We start from the raw sequence: 16495 nt of genomic DNA, 5'->3' as shown, positions 1-16495 counted from the left end.
CTTCTCGTTCCCTCCACCTCTGACACATATATCCTCTTGGTCAATCTTTCCTCACTCATTCTCTCCATGCGACCAAACCATTTCAATACACCCTCTTCTACTCTCTCAACCACACTCTTTTTATTACCACACATCTCTCTTACCCTTTCATTACTTACTCGATCAAACCACCTCACACCACATATTGTCCTCAAATATCTCATTTTCAACACATCCACCCTCCTCCACACAACCCTATCTATAGCCCACGCCTTACAACCATATAACATTGTTGGAACCAGTATTCCTTCACACACACCCATTTTTGCTTTCCAAGATAATGTTCTCGCCTTCCACACATTTTTCAACGCTCCCAGAACTTTTGCCCCCTCCCCCACCCTGTGACTCACTACCACTTCCATGGTTCCATCTGCTGCCAAATCCACTCCCAGATATCTAAAACACTTCACCTCCTCCAGTTTTTCTCCATTCAAACTTACCTCCCAATTGACTTGTCCCTCAACCCTTCTGTACCTAATAACCTTGCTCTTATTCACATTTACTCTCAGCTTTCTTCTTTCACACACTTTACCAAACTCAATCAACAACTTCTGCAATTTCTCACCTGAATCAGCCACCAGTGCTGTATCATCAGCGAACAACTGACTCACTTCCCAAGCCCTCTCATCCACAACAGACTGCATACTTGCCCCTCTCTCTAAAACTTTTGCATTCACCTCCCTAACAACCACATCCATAAACAAATTAGACAACCATGGAGACATCACACACCCCTGTCGCTAACCGACATTCATAGAGAACTAATCACTTTCCTCTCTTCCTACTCGTACACGTCTTACATAATAAATAATAATAATAAAAACTGTATACGTCTTATTTGTTGTCATTTGTTGTGAAAATGGCCATTAACACTTTTCCTGCTAAGAGAATTAGTTCATGTCTGAAATGAAGATTTTTCTTATATAAATCCACAGGATGTGTATTCCTTTAAAGAATTTAGATGAGAAAAACAATTTGACAGAAAATACCTGTAGAACTGCTGAGATAAAAATCATGCACTCACTTCCAACAAATTTGCTTTTAATGTGCCAAAACCTTTTCTATCAACTGTTAAAATGGACGTCTAGTATGTTATATTTCAGGAACGAGTAAAATTGACTATGAATGATATGAAAACTTTCGTTGGCTAAATGAGTATACATAATGAACAATGTGGTAACTGAAAAAGTTTCATATACAAATTTATATTAAATGAAAAGAAAAATATACTATATTTCACACTATTACAAATTACGAATATCTTTATTCCACTGAACAATGATGGAGCCACTCGCCCTACTGATCCCCATGTCTTTTTAAAAGTGTAAATAATTCTCCCAGTTTTAGGCACACTTTGTTTCCTTACCTCTGTGAGTAGGTTACACATGTCATCCAGACCTATAATCAATGTTAATTTTAGTCATTTCTTTCCACCAACTTCTCTGGTTTTTGTCATTCTACTACCACCCGTATGCTTTCCTTATTTCCAAATTTTACTATGATTCTTTCTTTACTATTTTCTCAGTGCACATGTTTGACTTCAATAAGACAGTTGGTTTGCTCATAATATTACTGAGCTTTTTTCTTCACTTCCACATCTGTGGTATCTGAGCCTATGCCATTATGTCAGCCCTGCAACCTGCAGCTAGAAAAAAAAAATCATTAGCTGTAGTTACCTTAGTTCATCTGACCTTTCACTGAATCCCTTCTTTATTCATTAAGATTCCCCTCAAACATCACAAACAAATTATACAGATAACAGGGTACAAAAAAAATCATGTTCCATGTTTTATTATATAAATACATAAGACATAGGCACCTTTAGGAGATAAAGAAACATGTAAAGCAGTGTTATATCAATGATATTAAAGGAATATAAGTTTACAGTGATTATTTCATCAGTTGATATCTTAAGCCATGTGAAGGAAAAGGCTTAAGCGTAATACAAGACTAAAGACTATAAATTACCTTGCTAATGATCATTAAATTCCACAACATTGTACATTCAAATCAACCGAGTGGAAACTTATTGATGACCTCATTATCTGTGAATCTACACTGTGTGTAATGATTACTGCGTTTTGATTTCTACACCCATATATATATATATATATATATATATATATATATATATATATATATATATATATATATATATATACATATGGGGTTGTTAGGGAGGTGAATGCAAGAGTTTTGGAAAGAGGGGCAAGTATGAAGTCTGTTGGGGATGAGAGAGCTTGGGAAGTGAGTCAGTTGTTGTTCGCTGATGATACAGCGCTGGTGGCTGATTCATGTGAGAAACTGCAGAAGCTGGTGACTGAGTTTGGTAAAGTGTGTGAAAGAAGAAAGTTTAGAGTAAATGTGAATAAGAGCAAGGTTATTAGGTACAGTAGGGTTGAGGGTCAAGTCAATTGGGAGGTGAGTTTGAATGGAGAAAAACTGGAGGAAGTGAAGTGTTTTAGATATCTGGGAGTGGATCTGGCAGCGGATGGAAACATGGAAGCGGAAGTGGATCATAGGGTGGGGGAGGGGGCGAAAATTCTGGGAGCCTTGAAGAATGTGTGGAAGTCAAGAACATTATCTTGGAAAGCAAAAATGGGTATGTTTGAAGGAATAGTGGTTCCAACAATGTTGTATGGTTGCGAGGCGTGGACTATGGATAGAGTTGTGCGCAGGAGGATGGATGTGCTGGAAATGAGATGTTTGAGGACAATGTGTGGTGTGTGGTGGTTTGATTGAGTAAGTAACGTAAGGGTAAGAGAGATGTGTGGAAATAAAAAGAGCGTGGTTGAGAGAGCAGAAGAGGGTGTTTTGAAATGGTTTGGTCACATGGAGAGAATGAGTGAGGAAAGATTGAACAAGAGGATATATGTGTCGGAGGTGGAGGGAACGAGGAGAAGAGGGAGACCAAATTGGAGGTGGAAAGATGGAGTGAAAAAGATTTTGTGTGATCGGGGCCTGAACATGCAGGAGGGTGAAAGGAGGGCAAGGAATAGAGTGAATTGGAGCGATGTGGTATACCGGGGTTGACGTGCTATCAGTGGATTGAATCAAGGCATGTGAAGCGTCTGGGGTAAACCATGGAAAGCTGTGTAGGTATGTATATTTGCGTGTGTGGACGTATGTATATACATGTGTATGGGGGTGGGTTGGGCCATTTCTTTCGTCTGTTTCCTTGCGCTACCTCGCAAACGCGGGAGACAGCGACAAAGCAAAAAAAAAAAAAAAAAAAAAAAAAAAAAAATATATATATATATATATATATATATATATATATATATATATATATCTTTATTTATCATACTTTGTTGATGTATCCCGTGTTAGCAAGGAAGCACAATGAAACAGACGAAAGAATGGCCCCACCCACCCACATACACATGTATATACATAAAAGCGCACACATGCACATATACATACCTATACATTTCAATGTATACATACATATACATACACAGACATATATACACATGTACATATTCATACGTGCTGCCTTTATCCATTCCCGCCGCCACCTCGCCATACTTGAAATGGCACCCCCCTCCCCCTGCGTGCACATGAAGTAGTGCTGGAAAAAGACAACAAAGGCCACATTCGTTCATACTCAGTCTCTAGCTGTCATGTGTAATGCGCCGAAACCACAGCTCCCTTTCCACATCCAGGCACCACAAAACTTTCCATGGTTTACCCCAGACACTTCACATGCCTTGGTTCATTCCACTGATAGCACATCGACCCTGGTTACCACATCGTTCCAATTCACTGTATTCCTTGAGGGCCTTTCGCCCTCCTGTATGTTTGGGCCCCGATCGCTCAAAATCTTTTTCACTCCATCCCTCCACCTCCAATTTGGTCTCCCACTTCTTGTTCCCTCCACCTCTGACGCGTATATCCTCTCTGTCAATCTTTCCTCACTCATTCTCTCCATGTGACCAAACTCAACCAAACTCTTTTATTACCACACATCTCTCTTACCCTTTCATTACTTACTCGATCAAACCACCTCACACCACATATTGTCCTCAAACATTTCATTTCCAACACATCCACCCTCCTCCACACAACCCTATCTATAGCCTATGCCTCACAACCATAGAACATTGTTGGAACCATTATTCCTTCAAACATGCACATTTTTGCTTTCCAAGATAACATTCTCAACTTCCACATATTCTTCAACGTTCCCAGAACTTTTGTCCCTTCCCTCACCCTATGATTCACTTCCGCTTCCACGGTTCCATCCGCTGCCAAATCCACTCCCATATACCTAAAACACTTCACTTCCTCCAGTTTTTCTCCATTCAAACTTACCTCCCAATTGACTTGTCCCTCAACCCTACTATACCTAATAACCTTGCTCTTATTTACATTTACTCTCAGCTTTCTTCTTTCGCACACTTTACCAAACTCAGTCACCAGCTTCTGCAGTTTCTCACCCGAATCAGCCACCAGCACTGCATTATCAGTGAACAACAACTGACTCAATTTCCAAGCTCTCTTATCCACAATAGACTGCATACTTGCCCCTCTTTCCAAAACTCTTGCATTCACCTCCCTAACAACCCCATCCATAAACAAATTAAACAACCATGGAGACATCACGCACCCCTGCCACAAACCAACATTCACAGAGAACCAATCACTTTCCTCTCTTCCTACACGTACACATGCCTCACATCCTCGATAAAAACCTTTCACTGCTTCTAACAACTTGCCTCCCACACCATATATTCTTAATACCTTCCACAGAGCATCTCTATCAACTCTATCATATGCCTTCTCCAGATCCATAAATACTACATACAAATCCATTTGCTTTTCTAAGTATTTCTCGCGTACATTCTTCAAAGCAATAAATTCCACTGCAATACCACCCAAACCCACTGCCTTGCCAGCTTTCAAATTCTGCAAAGCTTTTACTACCTCTTCTCTGTTTACCAAATCATTCTCCCTAACCCTCTCACTTTGCACATGACCTCAACCAAAACACCCTATATCTGCCACTCTATCATCAAACACATTCAACAAACCTTCAAAATACTCACTCCGTCTCCTCACACCACCACTACTTGTTACTACCTCCCCATTAGCCCCCTTCAAATGATGTTCCCATTTGTTCCCTTGTCTTACGCATTTTATTTACCTCCTTCCAAAACATCTTTTTATTCTCCCTAAAATTTAATGATACTCTCACCCCAACTCTCATTTGCCCTCTTTTTCACCTCTTACACCTTTCTTTTGACCTCCTGCCTCTTTCTTTTATACATATCCCAGTCATTTGCATTATTTCCCTGCAAAAATTGTCCAAATGCCTCATATCCCTCGGGATAGGGGAGAAAGAATACTTCCCACGTATTCCCTGCGTATCGTAGGCGACTAAAAAGGGAGGGAGCGGGGTGCTGGAAATCCTCCCCTCTCGTTTTCAATTTTCCAAAAGAAGGAACAGAGAAAGGGGCCAAGTGAGGATATTCCATCTAAGGCTCAGTCCTCTGTTCTTAACACTATCTCGCTAACATGGGAAATGGCGAATATGTATAAAAAAAAAAATTTATTATCATTATTATGCATGATTGCTGTTTCCTGCATCAGTGAGGTAGTGTTAGGAAACAGACGAAGAATGGCCCATCCATTCACATAAACATATATATATACATAAATGCCCATATATGCACATAAACATATCAACACATACATACACAGACATATACATATCTAAATATGTACATATTCATACTTGCTTGCGTTCATCTTAACCACTCCATATTTGTGGTTTTACAACTTCTCATCCTGTTGTGGTCTGTTAAATTTTTCTTTATAAGCCATCAATCTCCTCTTCCATCAATTATAGTATTCAATTATCTAAAGACATCCCCACCCTTAATGTTTTTCTTGGCTGAGCTACCTATGCCAGGCTAAATTAGGTTAGGGTTGTACCCTGTTAACTAAACTTAACCTCGCCTAGGAAAATAATGGGGTTAGAAGGGATGGGAGATCTCATCTTCAGGTGATCCACAGTGTCTGGAGAAGTTTACAGATGATGATGCACTATGCATGCTCCCATGTGAGGGTAATTCGGAGCAACTTCTTCAGCTCATACTCAAATCATATCTTCATTGTAATGTAAGTTGGCAAAAAGCATCCAATGCTTTTCATATATGAGGTCATGTAACAATACATCTTGTTACTTATAACAACAAAGTTAAGGTCAGTTTCCACTAATAATCACCTCTCACGTCCTAAAGTTCATCCTATGTACAGGTAATATGACTTTTTCATATGCATTATGTAACTGGTGAGTATGATCACAGATAATCATGGGAGGGGTACTACTTCTTATATTATCACAATGACCATTGTCTATAATTCAGAATATATATATACACTTATATACATATTCGTACTTGCTTGCCTTCATCCATTTCTGTTGCCACCCATCCCACAGAAAACAGCATCGCTAGCCCTCCACTTCAGTGAGGTAGTGCCAGGAAAACAGACAAAAAGGCCACATTTGTTCACACTCAGTCTTTAGCTGTCATGTTTAATATATATATATTTTTTTCTTTTATACTATTCGCCATTTCCCGCATTAGCGAGGTAGCATATATATATATACATATATATTATCCCTGGGGATAGGGGAAAAAGAATACTTCCCACATATTCCCTGCATGTCATAGAAGGCAACTAAAAGGGGAGGGAGCACAGTGCTGGAAAACCTCCCCTCCCATTTTTAATTTTCCAAAAAAAGGAACAGAGAATGGGGCCAAACGAGGATATTCCCTCTACGGCTCAGTCCTCTGTTCTTAACGCTACGTTGCTAACATGGGAAATGGCAAATATATATATATATATATATATATATATATATATATATATATATATGAGGTCATGTAACAATACATCTTGGAAATGAGATGTTTGAGGACAATGTGTGGTGTGAGGTGGTTTGATCGAGTAAGTAACGTAAGGGTAAGAGAGATGTGTGGAAATAAAAAGAGCGTGGTTGAGAGAGCAGAAGAGGGTGTTTTGAAATGGTTTGGCCACATGGAGAGAATGAGTGAGGAAAGATTGACCAAGAGGATATATGTGTCGGAGGTGGAGGGAACGAGGAGAAGAGGGAGACCAAATTGGAGGTGGAAAGATGGAGTGAAAAAGATTTTGTGTGATCGGGGCCTGAACATGCAGGAGGGTGAAAGGAGGGCAAGGAATAGAGTGAATTGGAGCGATGTGGTATACCGGGGTTGACGTGCTGTCAGTGGATTGAATCAGGGCATGTGAAGCATCTGGGGTAAACCATGGAAAGCTGTGTAGGTATGTATATTTGCGTGTGTGGACGTATGTATATACATGTGTATGGGGGTGGGTTGGGCCATTTCTTTCGTCTGTTTCCTTGCGCTACCTCGCAAACGCGGGAGACAGCGACAAAAAAAAAAAAAAAAAAAAAAAAAAAAAAAAAAAAAAAAAAATTCAGAATGAATTATATATGAGGATATTCCCCCAAAGGCCCAGTCCTCTGTTCTTAACGCTACCTCGCTAATGAGGGAAATGGCGAATAGTATGAAAGAAAGAAATATATATATATATATATATATATATATATATATATATATATATATATATATATATATATATATATATATATACTGGAATACCACATCGATCCAATTCACTCTATTCCTTGCCCTCCTTTCACCCTCCTGCATGTTCAGGCCCCGATCACACAAAATCTTTTTCACTCCATCTTTCCACCTCCAATTTGGTCTCCCACTTCTCCTCGTTCCCTCCACCTCCGACACATATATCCTCTTGGTCAATCTTTCCTCACTCATTCTCTCCATGCGCCCAAACCATTTCAAAACACCCTCTTCTGCTCTCTCAACCACGCTCTTTTTATTTCCACACATCTCTCTTACCCTTACGTTACTTACTCGATCAAACCACCTCACACCACACATTGTCCTCAAACATCTCATTTCCAGCACATCCATCCTCCTGCGCACAACTCTATCCATAGCCCACGCCTCGCAACCATACAACATTGTTGGAACCACTATTCCTTCAAACATACCCATTTTTGCTTTCCGAGATAATGTTCTCGACTTCCACACATTCTTCAAGGCTCCCAGAATTTTCGCCCCCTCCCCCATCCTATGATTCACTTCCGCTTCCATGGTTCCATTCGCTGCCAAACCCACTCCCAGATATCTAAAACACTTCACTTCCTCCAGTTTTTCTCCATTCAAACTTACCTCCCAATTAACTTGACCCTCAACCCTACTGTACCTAATACCTTGCTCTTATTCACATTTACTCTCAACTTTCTTCTTTCACACACTTTACCAAACTCAGTCACCGGCTTCCGCAGTTTCTCACATGAATCAGCCACCAGCGCTGTATCATCAGCGAACAACAACTGTCTCATTTCCCAAGCTCTCTCATCCACAACAGACTGCATACTTGCCCCTCTTTCCAAACTCTTGCATTAACCCCCCTAACAACCCCATCCATAAACAAATTAAACAACCATTGAGACATCACACACCCCTGCCGCAAACCTACATTCACTGAGAACCAATCAGTTTCCTCTCTTCCTACACATACACATGCCTTACATCCTCGATAAAAACTTTTCACTGCTTCTTCCAACTTGCCTCCCACACCATGTATTCTTAATACCTTCCACAGAGCATCTTTATCAACTCTATCATATGCCTTCTCCAGATCCATAAATGCTACATACAAATCCATTTGCTTTTCTAAGTATTTCTCACATACATTCTTCAAAGCAAACACCTGATCCACACATCCTGTACCACTTCTGAAACCACACTGCTCTTCCCCAATCTGATGCTCTGTATATGCCTCCACCCTCTCAATCAATACCCTCCCATATAATATATATATATTTGCTTTGCTTTGTCGCTGTTTCCCGCGTTAGCGAGGTAGCGCAAGGAAAGAGACGAAAGAATGGCCCAACCCACTCACATACACATGTATATACATACACGTCCAGACACGCAAATATACATACCTATACATCTCAATGCATACATATATATAATCTTTTTCTTTTTCTTTCAAACTATTCGCCATATCCCGCGTTAGCGAGGTAGCGTTAAGAACAGAGGACTGGGCCTTTGAGGGAATATCCTCACGTGGCCCCCTTCTCTGTTCCTTCTTTTGGAAAATAATAATAATAAAAAAAAAAAAAAAAACCAAAAGGAGAGGATTTCCAGCCCCTCGCTCCCTCCCCTTTTAGTCGCCTTCTACGACACGCAGGGAATACGTGGGAAGTATTCTTTCACCCCTAACCCCAGGGATAAAATATATGCTTCACATGCCCTGATTCAATCCATTGACAGCACGTCAACCCCAGTATACCACCTCGATCCAATTCACTCTATTACTTGCCTGCCATTCACCCTCCTGCATGTTCAGGCCCCGATCACTCAAAATCTTTTTCACTCCATCTTTCCACCTCCGACATATATCCTCTTGGTCAATCTTTCCTCACTCATCCTCTCCATGTGCCCAAACCATTTCAAAACACCCTCTTCTGCTCTCTCAACCACGCTCTCTTTATTTCCACACATCTCTCTTACCCTTACATTACTTACTCGATCAAACCACCACACACCACATATTGTCCTCAAACATCTCATTTCCAGCACATCCACCCTCCTGCACACAACTCTATCCATAGCCCATAGTTGCAAGACATATATATAATACATATATATATACACACAGACAAATACATATATACACATGTACATAATTCATACTGTCTGCCTTTATTCATTCCCATCGCCACACATGGAATAACAACCCCCTCCCCCTCATGTGTGCGAGGTAGCGCTAGGAAAAGACAACAAAGGCCACATTCGTTCACACTCAGTCTCTAGCTGTCATATTTAATGCACCGAAACTATAGCTCCCTTTCCACATCCAGGCCCCACAAAACTTTCCATGGTTTACCCCAGACGCTTCACATGCCCTGGTTCAATCCATTGACAGCACGTCGACCCCGGTATACCACACCATTCCATTTCACTCTATTCCTTGTACACCTTTCACCCTCCTGCATGTTCAGGCCCTGATTGCTCAAAATCTTTTTCACTCCATTCCTTCCACCTCTAATTTGGTCTCCAACTTCTCCCCGTTCACTCCACCTCTGACACATATATCCTCTTTGTCAATCTTTCCTCACTCATTTTCCATGTGACCAAACCATTTCAAAACACCCTCTTCTGCTCTCTCAACCACACTCTTTTTATTACCACACATCTCTCTTACCCTTTCATTACTTACTCGATCAAACCACCTCACACCACATAATGTCCTCAAATATCTCATTTCCAACACATCCACCCTCCTTCACACAACTCTTTCTATAGCCCACGCCCTTGCAAACATATAAAATTGTTGGAACCACTATTCCTTTAAACATACCCATTTTTTGCTTTCCAAGATAATGTTCTCACCTTCCACACATTTTTCAAAGCTCCCAGAACTTTCGCCCCCTCCCCCACCCTGTGACTCACTTCTGCTTCCATGGTTCCATCCGCTGCCAAATCCACTCCCAGATATCAAAAACACTTCATTTCCTCCAGTTTTTCTCCATTCAAACTTACCTCCCAACTGACTTGTCCCTCACCCCTACTGTACCTAATAACCTTGCTCTTATTCACATTTACTCTCAGCTTTCTTCTTTCACACACTTTACCAAACTCAGTCACCAGCTTCTGCAGTTTCTCACTTGAATCAGCCACCAGCACTGTATCATCAACGAACAACTGACTCACTTCCCAAGCCTTCTCATCCACAACAGACTGCATACTTGCCCCTCTCTCCAAAACTCTTGCATTCACTTCCCTAACAATCCCATCCATACACAAATTAAACAACCATGGAGACATCACGCTCCCCTGCCGCAAACCGACATTCAGTGAGAACCAATCACTTTCCTCTCTTCCTACTCATACACATGCTTCTAGCAACTTGCTCCTACACCATATATTCTTAATACCTTTCACAGAGCATCTCTATCAGTTTTATCATATGCATTCTTCAGATCCATAAATACTACATACAAATCCATTTGTTTTTCTAAGTATTTATCACATACATTCTTCAAAGCAAACACCTGATCCACACATCCTCTACCACTTCTGAAACCACACTACTCTTCCCCAATCTGATGCTCTGTACATGCCTTCACCCTCTCAATCAATACCCTCCCATATTATTTCCCAGGAATACTCAACAAACTTATACCTTTGCCTTTGTACAATGGCACTTTGCATGCATTCCTCCATTCCTCAGGCACCTCACCATGAGCCATACATACATTGAATATCCTTACCAACCAGTCAACAACACAGTCATTCCCTTTTTAACTAAATTCCACTGCAATAGCATCCAAACCCGCTGCCTTGCCGGCTTTCGTCTTTCGCAGAGCTTTCACTACATCTCTGTTTACCAAATCATTCTCTCTAACCATCTCATTTTGCACACCGTCTCAAACAAAACGCCTTATATCTGCCACTCTCTCATCTAAAACATTCAACAAATATATATATATATATATATATATATATATATATATATATATATATATATATATATATATCTTTTCTTTTTCTTTCAAACTATTCGCTATTTCCCACGTCAATGAGGTAGCATTAAGAACAGAGGACTGGGCCTCTGAGGAAACATCCTCACCTGGCCCCCTTCTCCGTTCCTTCCTTTGGAAAATTAAAAAAAAAAAACGAGAGGGGAGGATTTCCAGCCCCCCCCCTTCCCTTTTGTCACCTACGACACGCAGGGAATACATGGGGAGTATTCTTTCTCCCCTATCCCCAGGGATAACATATATATATATATATATATATATATATATATATATATATATATATATATATATATATAAATAAATATATATATATATATTTTTTTTTTTTTTCAAACTATTCGCCATTTCCCGCGTTAGCGAGGTAGCGTTAAGAACTGAGGACTGGGCCATTGAGGGAATATCCTCACCTGGCCCCCTTCTCTGTTCCTTCTTTTGGAAAATTAAAAAAAATTGAGAGGGGAGGATTTCCAGCCCCCCGCTCCCTCCCCTTTTAGTCGCCTTCTACGACACGCAGGGAATACGTGGGAAGTATTCTTTCTTCCCTATCCCCAGGGAATAAATATATATATATATATATATATATATATATATATATATATATATATATATATATATATATATATATATATTTTTTTTTTTTTTTTTTTTTTATACCTCGTCGCTGTCTCCTGTGTTTGCGAGGTAGCGCAAGGAAACAGACGAAAGAAATGGCCCAACCCCCCCCCCATACACATGTACATACACACGTCCACACACGCAAATATACATACCTACACAGCTTTCCATGGTTTACCCCAGACACTTCACATGCCTTGATTCAATCCACTGACAGCACGTCAACCCCTGTATACCACATCGCTCCAATTCACTCTATTCCTTGCCCTCCTTTCACCCTCCTGCATGTTCAGGCCCCGATCACACAAAATCCTTTTCACTCCATCTTTCCACCTCCAATTTGGTCTCCCTCTTCTCCTCGTTCCCTCCACCTCCGACACATATATCCTCTTGGTCAATCTTTCCTCACTCATTCTCTCCATGTGCCCAAACCATTTCAAAACACCCTCTTCTGCTCTCTCAACCACGCTCTTTTTATTTCCACACATCTCTCTTACCCTTACGTTACTTACTCGATCAAACCACCTCACACCACACATTGTCCTCAAACATCTCATTTCCAGCACATTCATCCTCCTGCGAACAACTCTATCCATAGCCCACGCCTCGCAACCATACAACATTGTTGGAACCACTATTCCTTCAAACATACCCATTTTTGCTTTCCGGGATAATGTTCTCGACTTCCACACATTTTTCAAGGCTCCCAAAATTTTCGCCCCCTCCCCCACCCTATGATCCACTTCCGCTTCCATGGTTCCATCCGCTGACAGATCCACTCCCTGATATCTAAAACACTTCACTTCCTCCAGTTTTTCTCCATTCAAACTCACCTCCCAATTGACTTGACCCTCAACCCTACTGTACCTAATAACCTTGCTCTTATTCACATTTACTCTTAACTTTCTTCTTCCACACACTTTACCAAACTCAGTCACCAGCTTCTGCAGTTTCTCACATGAATCAGCCACCAGCGCTGTATCATCAGCGAACAACAACTGACTCACTTCCCAAGCTCTCTCATCCCCAACAGACTTCATACTTGCCCCTCTTTCCAAAACTCTTGCATTTACCTCCCTAACAACCCCATCCATAAACAAATTAAACAACCATGGAGACATCACACACCCCTGCCGCAAACCTACATTCACTGAGAACCAATCACTTTCCTCTCTTCCTACACGTACACATGCCTTACATCCTCGATAAAAACTTTTCACTGCTTCTAACAACTTTCCTCCCACACCATATATTCTTAATACCTTCCACAGAGCATCTCTATCAACTCTATCATATGCCTTCTCCAGATCCATAAATGCTACATACAAATCCATTTGCTTTTCTAAGTATTTCTCACATACATTCTTCAAAGCAAACACCTGATCCACACATCCTCTACCACTTCTGAAACCACACTGCTCTTCCCCAATCTGATGCTCTGTACATGCCTTCACCCTCTCAATCAATACCCTCCCATATAATTTACCAGGAATACTCAACAAACTTATACCTCTGTAATTTGAGCACTCACTCTTATCCCCTTTGCCTTTGTACAATGGCACTATGCACGCATTCCGCCAATCCTCAGGCACCTCACCATGAGTCATACATACATTAAATAACCTTACCAACCAGTCAACAATACAGTCACCCCCTTTTTTTATAAATTCCACTGCAATACCATCCAAACCTGCTGCCTTGCCGGCTTTCATCTTCCGCAAAGCTTTCACTACCTCTTCTCTGTTTACCAAATCATTTTCCCTAACCCTCTCACTTTGCACACCACCTCGGCCAAAACACCCTATGTCTGCCACTCTATCATCAAACACATTCAATAAACCTTCAAAATACTCACTCCATCTCCTTCTCACATCACCACTACTTGTTTTCACCTCCCCATTTGCGCCCTTCACTGAAGTTCCCATTTGCTCCCTTGTCTTACGCACTTTATTTACCTCCTTCCAGAACATCTTTTTATTCTCCCTAAAATTTAATGATACTCTCTCACCCCAACTCTCATTTGCCCTTTTTTTCACCTCTTGCACCTTTCTCTTGACCTCCTGTCTCTTTCTTTTATACATCTCCCACTCAATTGCATTTTTTCCCTGCAAAAATCGTCCAAATGCCTCTCTCTTCTCTTTCACTAATACTCTTACTTCTTCATCCCACCACTCACTACCCTTTCTAATCAACCCACCTCCCACTCTTCTCATGCCACAAGCATCTTTTGCGCAATCCATCACTGATTCCCTAAATACATCCCATTCCTCCCCCACTCCCCTTGCTTCCATTGTTCTCACCTTTTTCCATTCTGTACTCAGTCTCTCCTGGTACTTCCTCACACAGGTCTCCTTCTCAAGCTCACTTACTCTCACCACCCTCTTCACCCCAACATTCACTCTTCTTTTCTGAAAACTCATACAAATCTTCACCTTAGCCTCCACAAGATAATGATCAGACATCCCTCTAGTTGCACCTCTCAGCACATCAACATCCAAAAGTCTCTCTTTCGCACAAAAACGAAGTTATTTACACTATGTACAAACAAGAATTAATTATCTTCCAGCAAGCCTTTCTGGGATGTTTCTGAAGTCTCAGTTCGCTGAGTCAATCTGTCTGTTTGGGATGTGATAACTCTCATCACCAAATTTTTTTTCATACCTCCAGAAGCTCCAATGACTTTTGATGACTGAGATACTTTTGGATGAAACTTTTGGCAGATAAAAAGAGAGGAAAAAAGCTTTGTCGAAGTGGTCCCACAGTGCTAGTGACTATAAAACTTTTCAACTCTCCTCATGCTACCTTTAAGGTTTGCTGTGAAGGTTGAGGTCTTCATATATCATAATGTGCATAATGAGTGTCCTAAAGCCTGGTAACTGTCCTTGTCTGCCACAACATAATGCAAGCTTCCCTCCTCTGGCTGAGTTTGATGGTTCCCTGTTGCACCATGACTTACAACTACACATGAGTTCATACATAGAAGTTGTTATCATATGTCACTATGTGCTGGTAGCCACAATGGCCATGGTTGTCTTTGGCTAGGAAGACCCTTGACCTCTTCATGGAGCACCATGAATTTCTATAATTAATGACTTAAGTGAGACATTTAATTACAGCACTGAGTTAGAGTGAAGCATAAATCTCTTCAGATTACTTCACTGTTCATATCTCACAGAAAAATCAAGCAAAAGTTTTTGTCAACGAGAACATTACCATTTCATTACTACTGTATACACCTCTGGGAGCAGATTTTCATCCTTCAAATATCAAAGTTTTCCATTCATTACTGTGAAAGGTTTCAATTAAACAATTAAATGGTGTCATATAAAAATCTAACCTGTGCTAATAGCTATCAATAACAAACATTATCACAACTAACTCTACACATCTCATTTATAATCTATTCTATGAATGGTAGAAAATGTAGAGGGAATCATCAATTGGGAGGGCTATATAGCCAATTGTATTTTACACAGTTTATGCTAATGAAGAGCAGGTGTTAATGACAGACATAGGGACATTTGCTAAAGATGATAGAACAGAGAGAATGCAGGTTTTATCATGATTCATTAACTTTAGCCTCCAGGTGGTGATGAAAGCAGTGACTCAGCTTGTTAAAACAATCCACAGCAGGTGATGATAAAACTTGATAACCCCTTCCATTGGAAGTGTGGAACCTTGATCACCCCTCTCTACAAGAGGTAATGAAAGAAGATAGTACCAACAGCAGGTTGAGGTGAAAGAACTTGATAACTCTGTCTACAAGAGATAACAAAAGATGACATTACCATCTGCAGGTTATGATTTAAAATCGACATATCACTTCCTGCTGGTGGTGAAACAAGGTCTCCTTGTGGTTAAGCAGATATGATAAGACTACAAGTTGTGGTTGTGGTAGTGATGGCCAGGCCCTCTCCCCAGTAGATGTGGCCCTTAGCGCTGCATGCTCCGGTTCACCTCCACTGCAACACACATACACACACATATCACACTGTCAGTTGTTGCTGGAGAAGATGGGTATAGCTCATTCTGTGTTACTAAGCTCACTCAGTGGGATTTAACTGAATGTCTCTAGCAAAACCACATCAGCAAAGAATTTCTTGTAAGGTATAATTCTACAGAGAAGTCTGAGTCTTTGCAAGGTCCAAACCCATGAGGAAATGACTACTAAACTCCAAGGGTTCTCTTAGTCTGTAATAAGGA

At 40.7% G+C, this 16495-nt stretch overlaps 1 protein-coding gene across 4 annotated transcripts in view; it reads right to left on the bottom strand.

Annotated features, from left to right (window-relative positions):
- Positions 1-1096: 1096 nt before the first annotated feature.
- The window catches only part of LOC139759747 (L-asparaginase 1-like), a 96507-nt gene continuing 81108 nt past the window's right edge, over positions 1097-16495 (bottom strand). Inside the window, exon 16 of one of the 4 annotated variants that reach the window (XM_071682178.1) lies at positions 1097-1684. In XM_071682178.1, the coding sequence (XP_071538279.1) occupies positions 1653-1684 (32 nt within the window). In that variant the 3' untranslated portion in view covers positions 1097-1652. Of the gene's footprint in view, positions 1685-10312; positions 16255-16495 lie in introns of those variants that run through there. The other 3 variants (XM_071682182.1, XM_071682183.1, XM_071682179.1) reach the window with 3 other exon arrangements.

This window comes from Panulirus ornatus, chromosome 34 (genome assembly GCF_036320965.1).
Source record: "Panulirus ornatus isolate Po-2019 chromosome 34, ASM3632096v1, whole genome shotgun sequence".
In the NCBI taxonomy this organism is placed as follows: domain Eukaryota; kingdom Metazoa; phylum Arthropoda; class Malacostraca; order Decapoda; family Palinuridae; genus Panulirus; species Panulirus ornatus.
The sequence above is the reverse complement of the archived record's forward strand: the minus strand, read 5'-3'. Positions and strand labels throughout refer to the sequence as shown.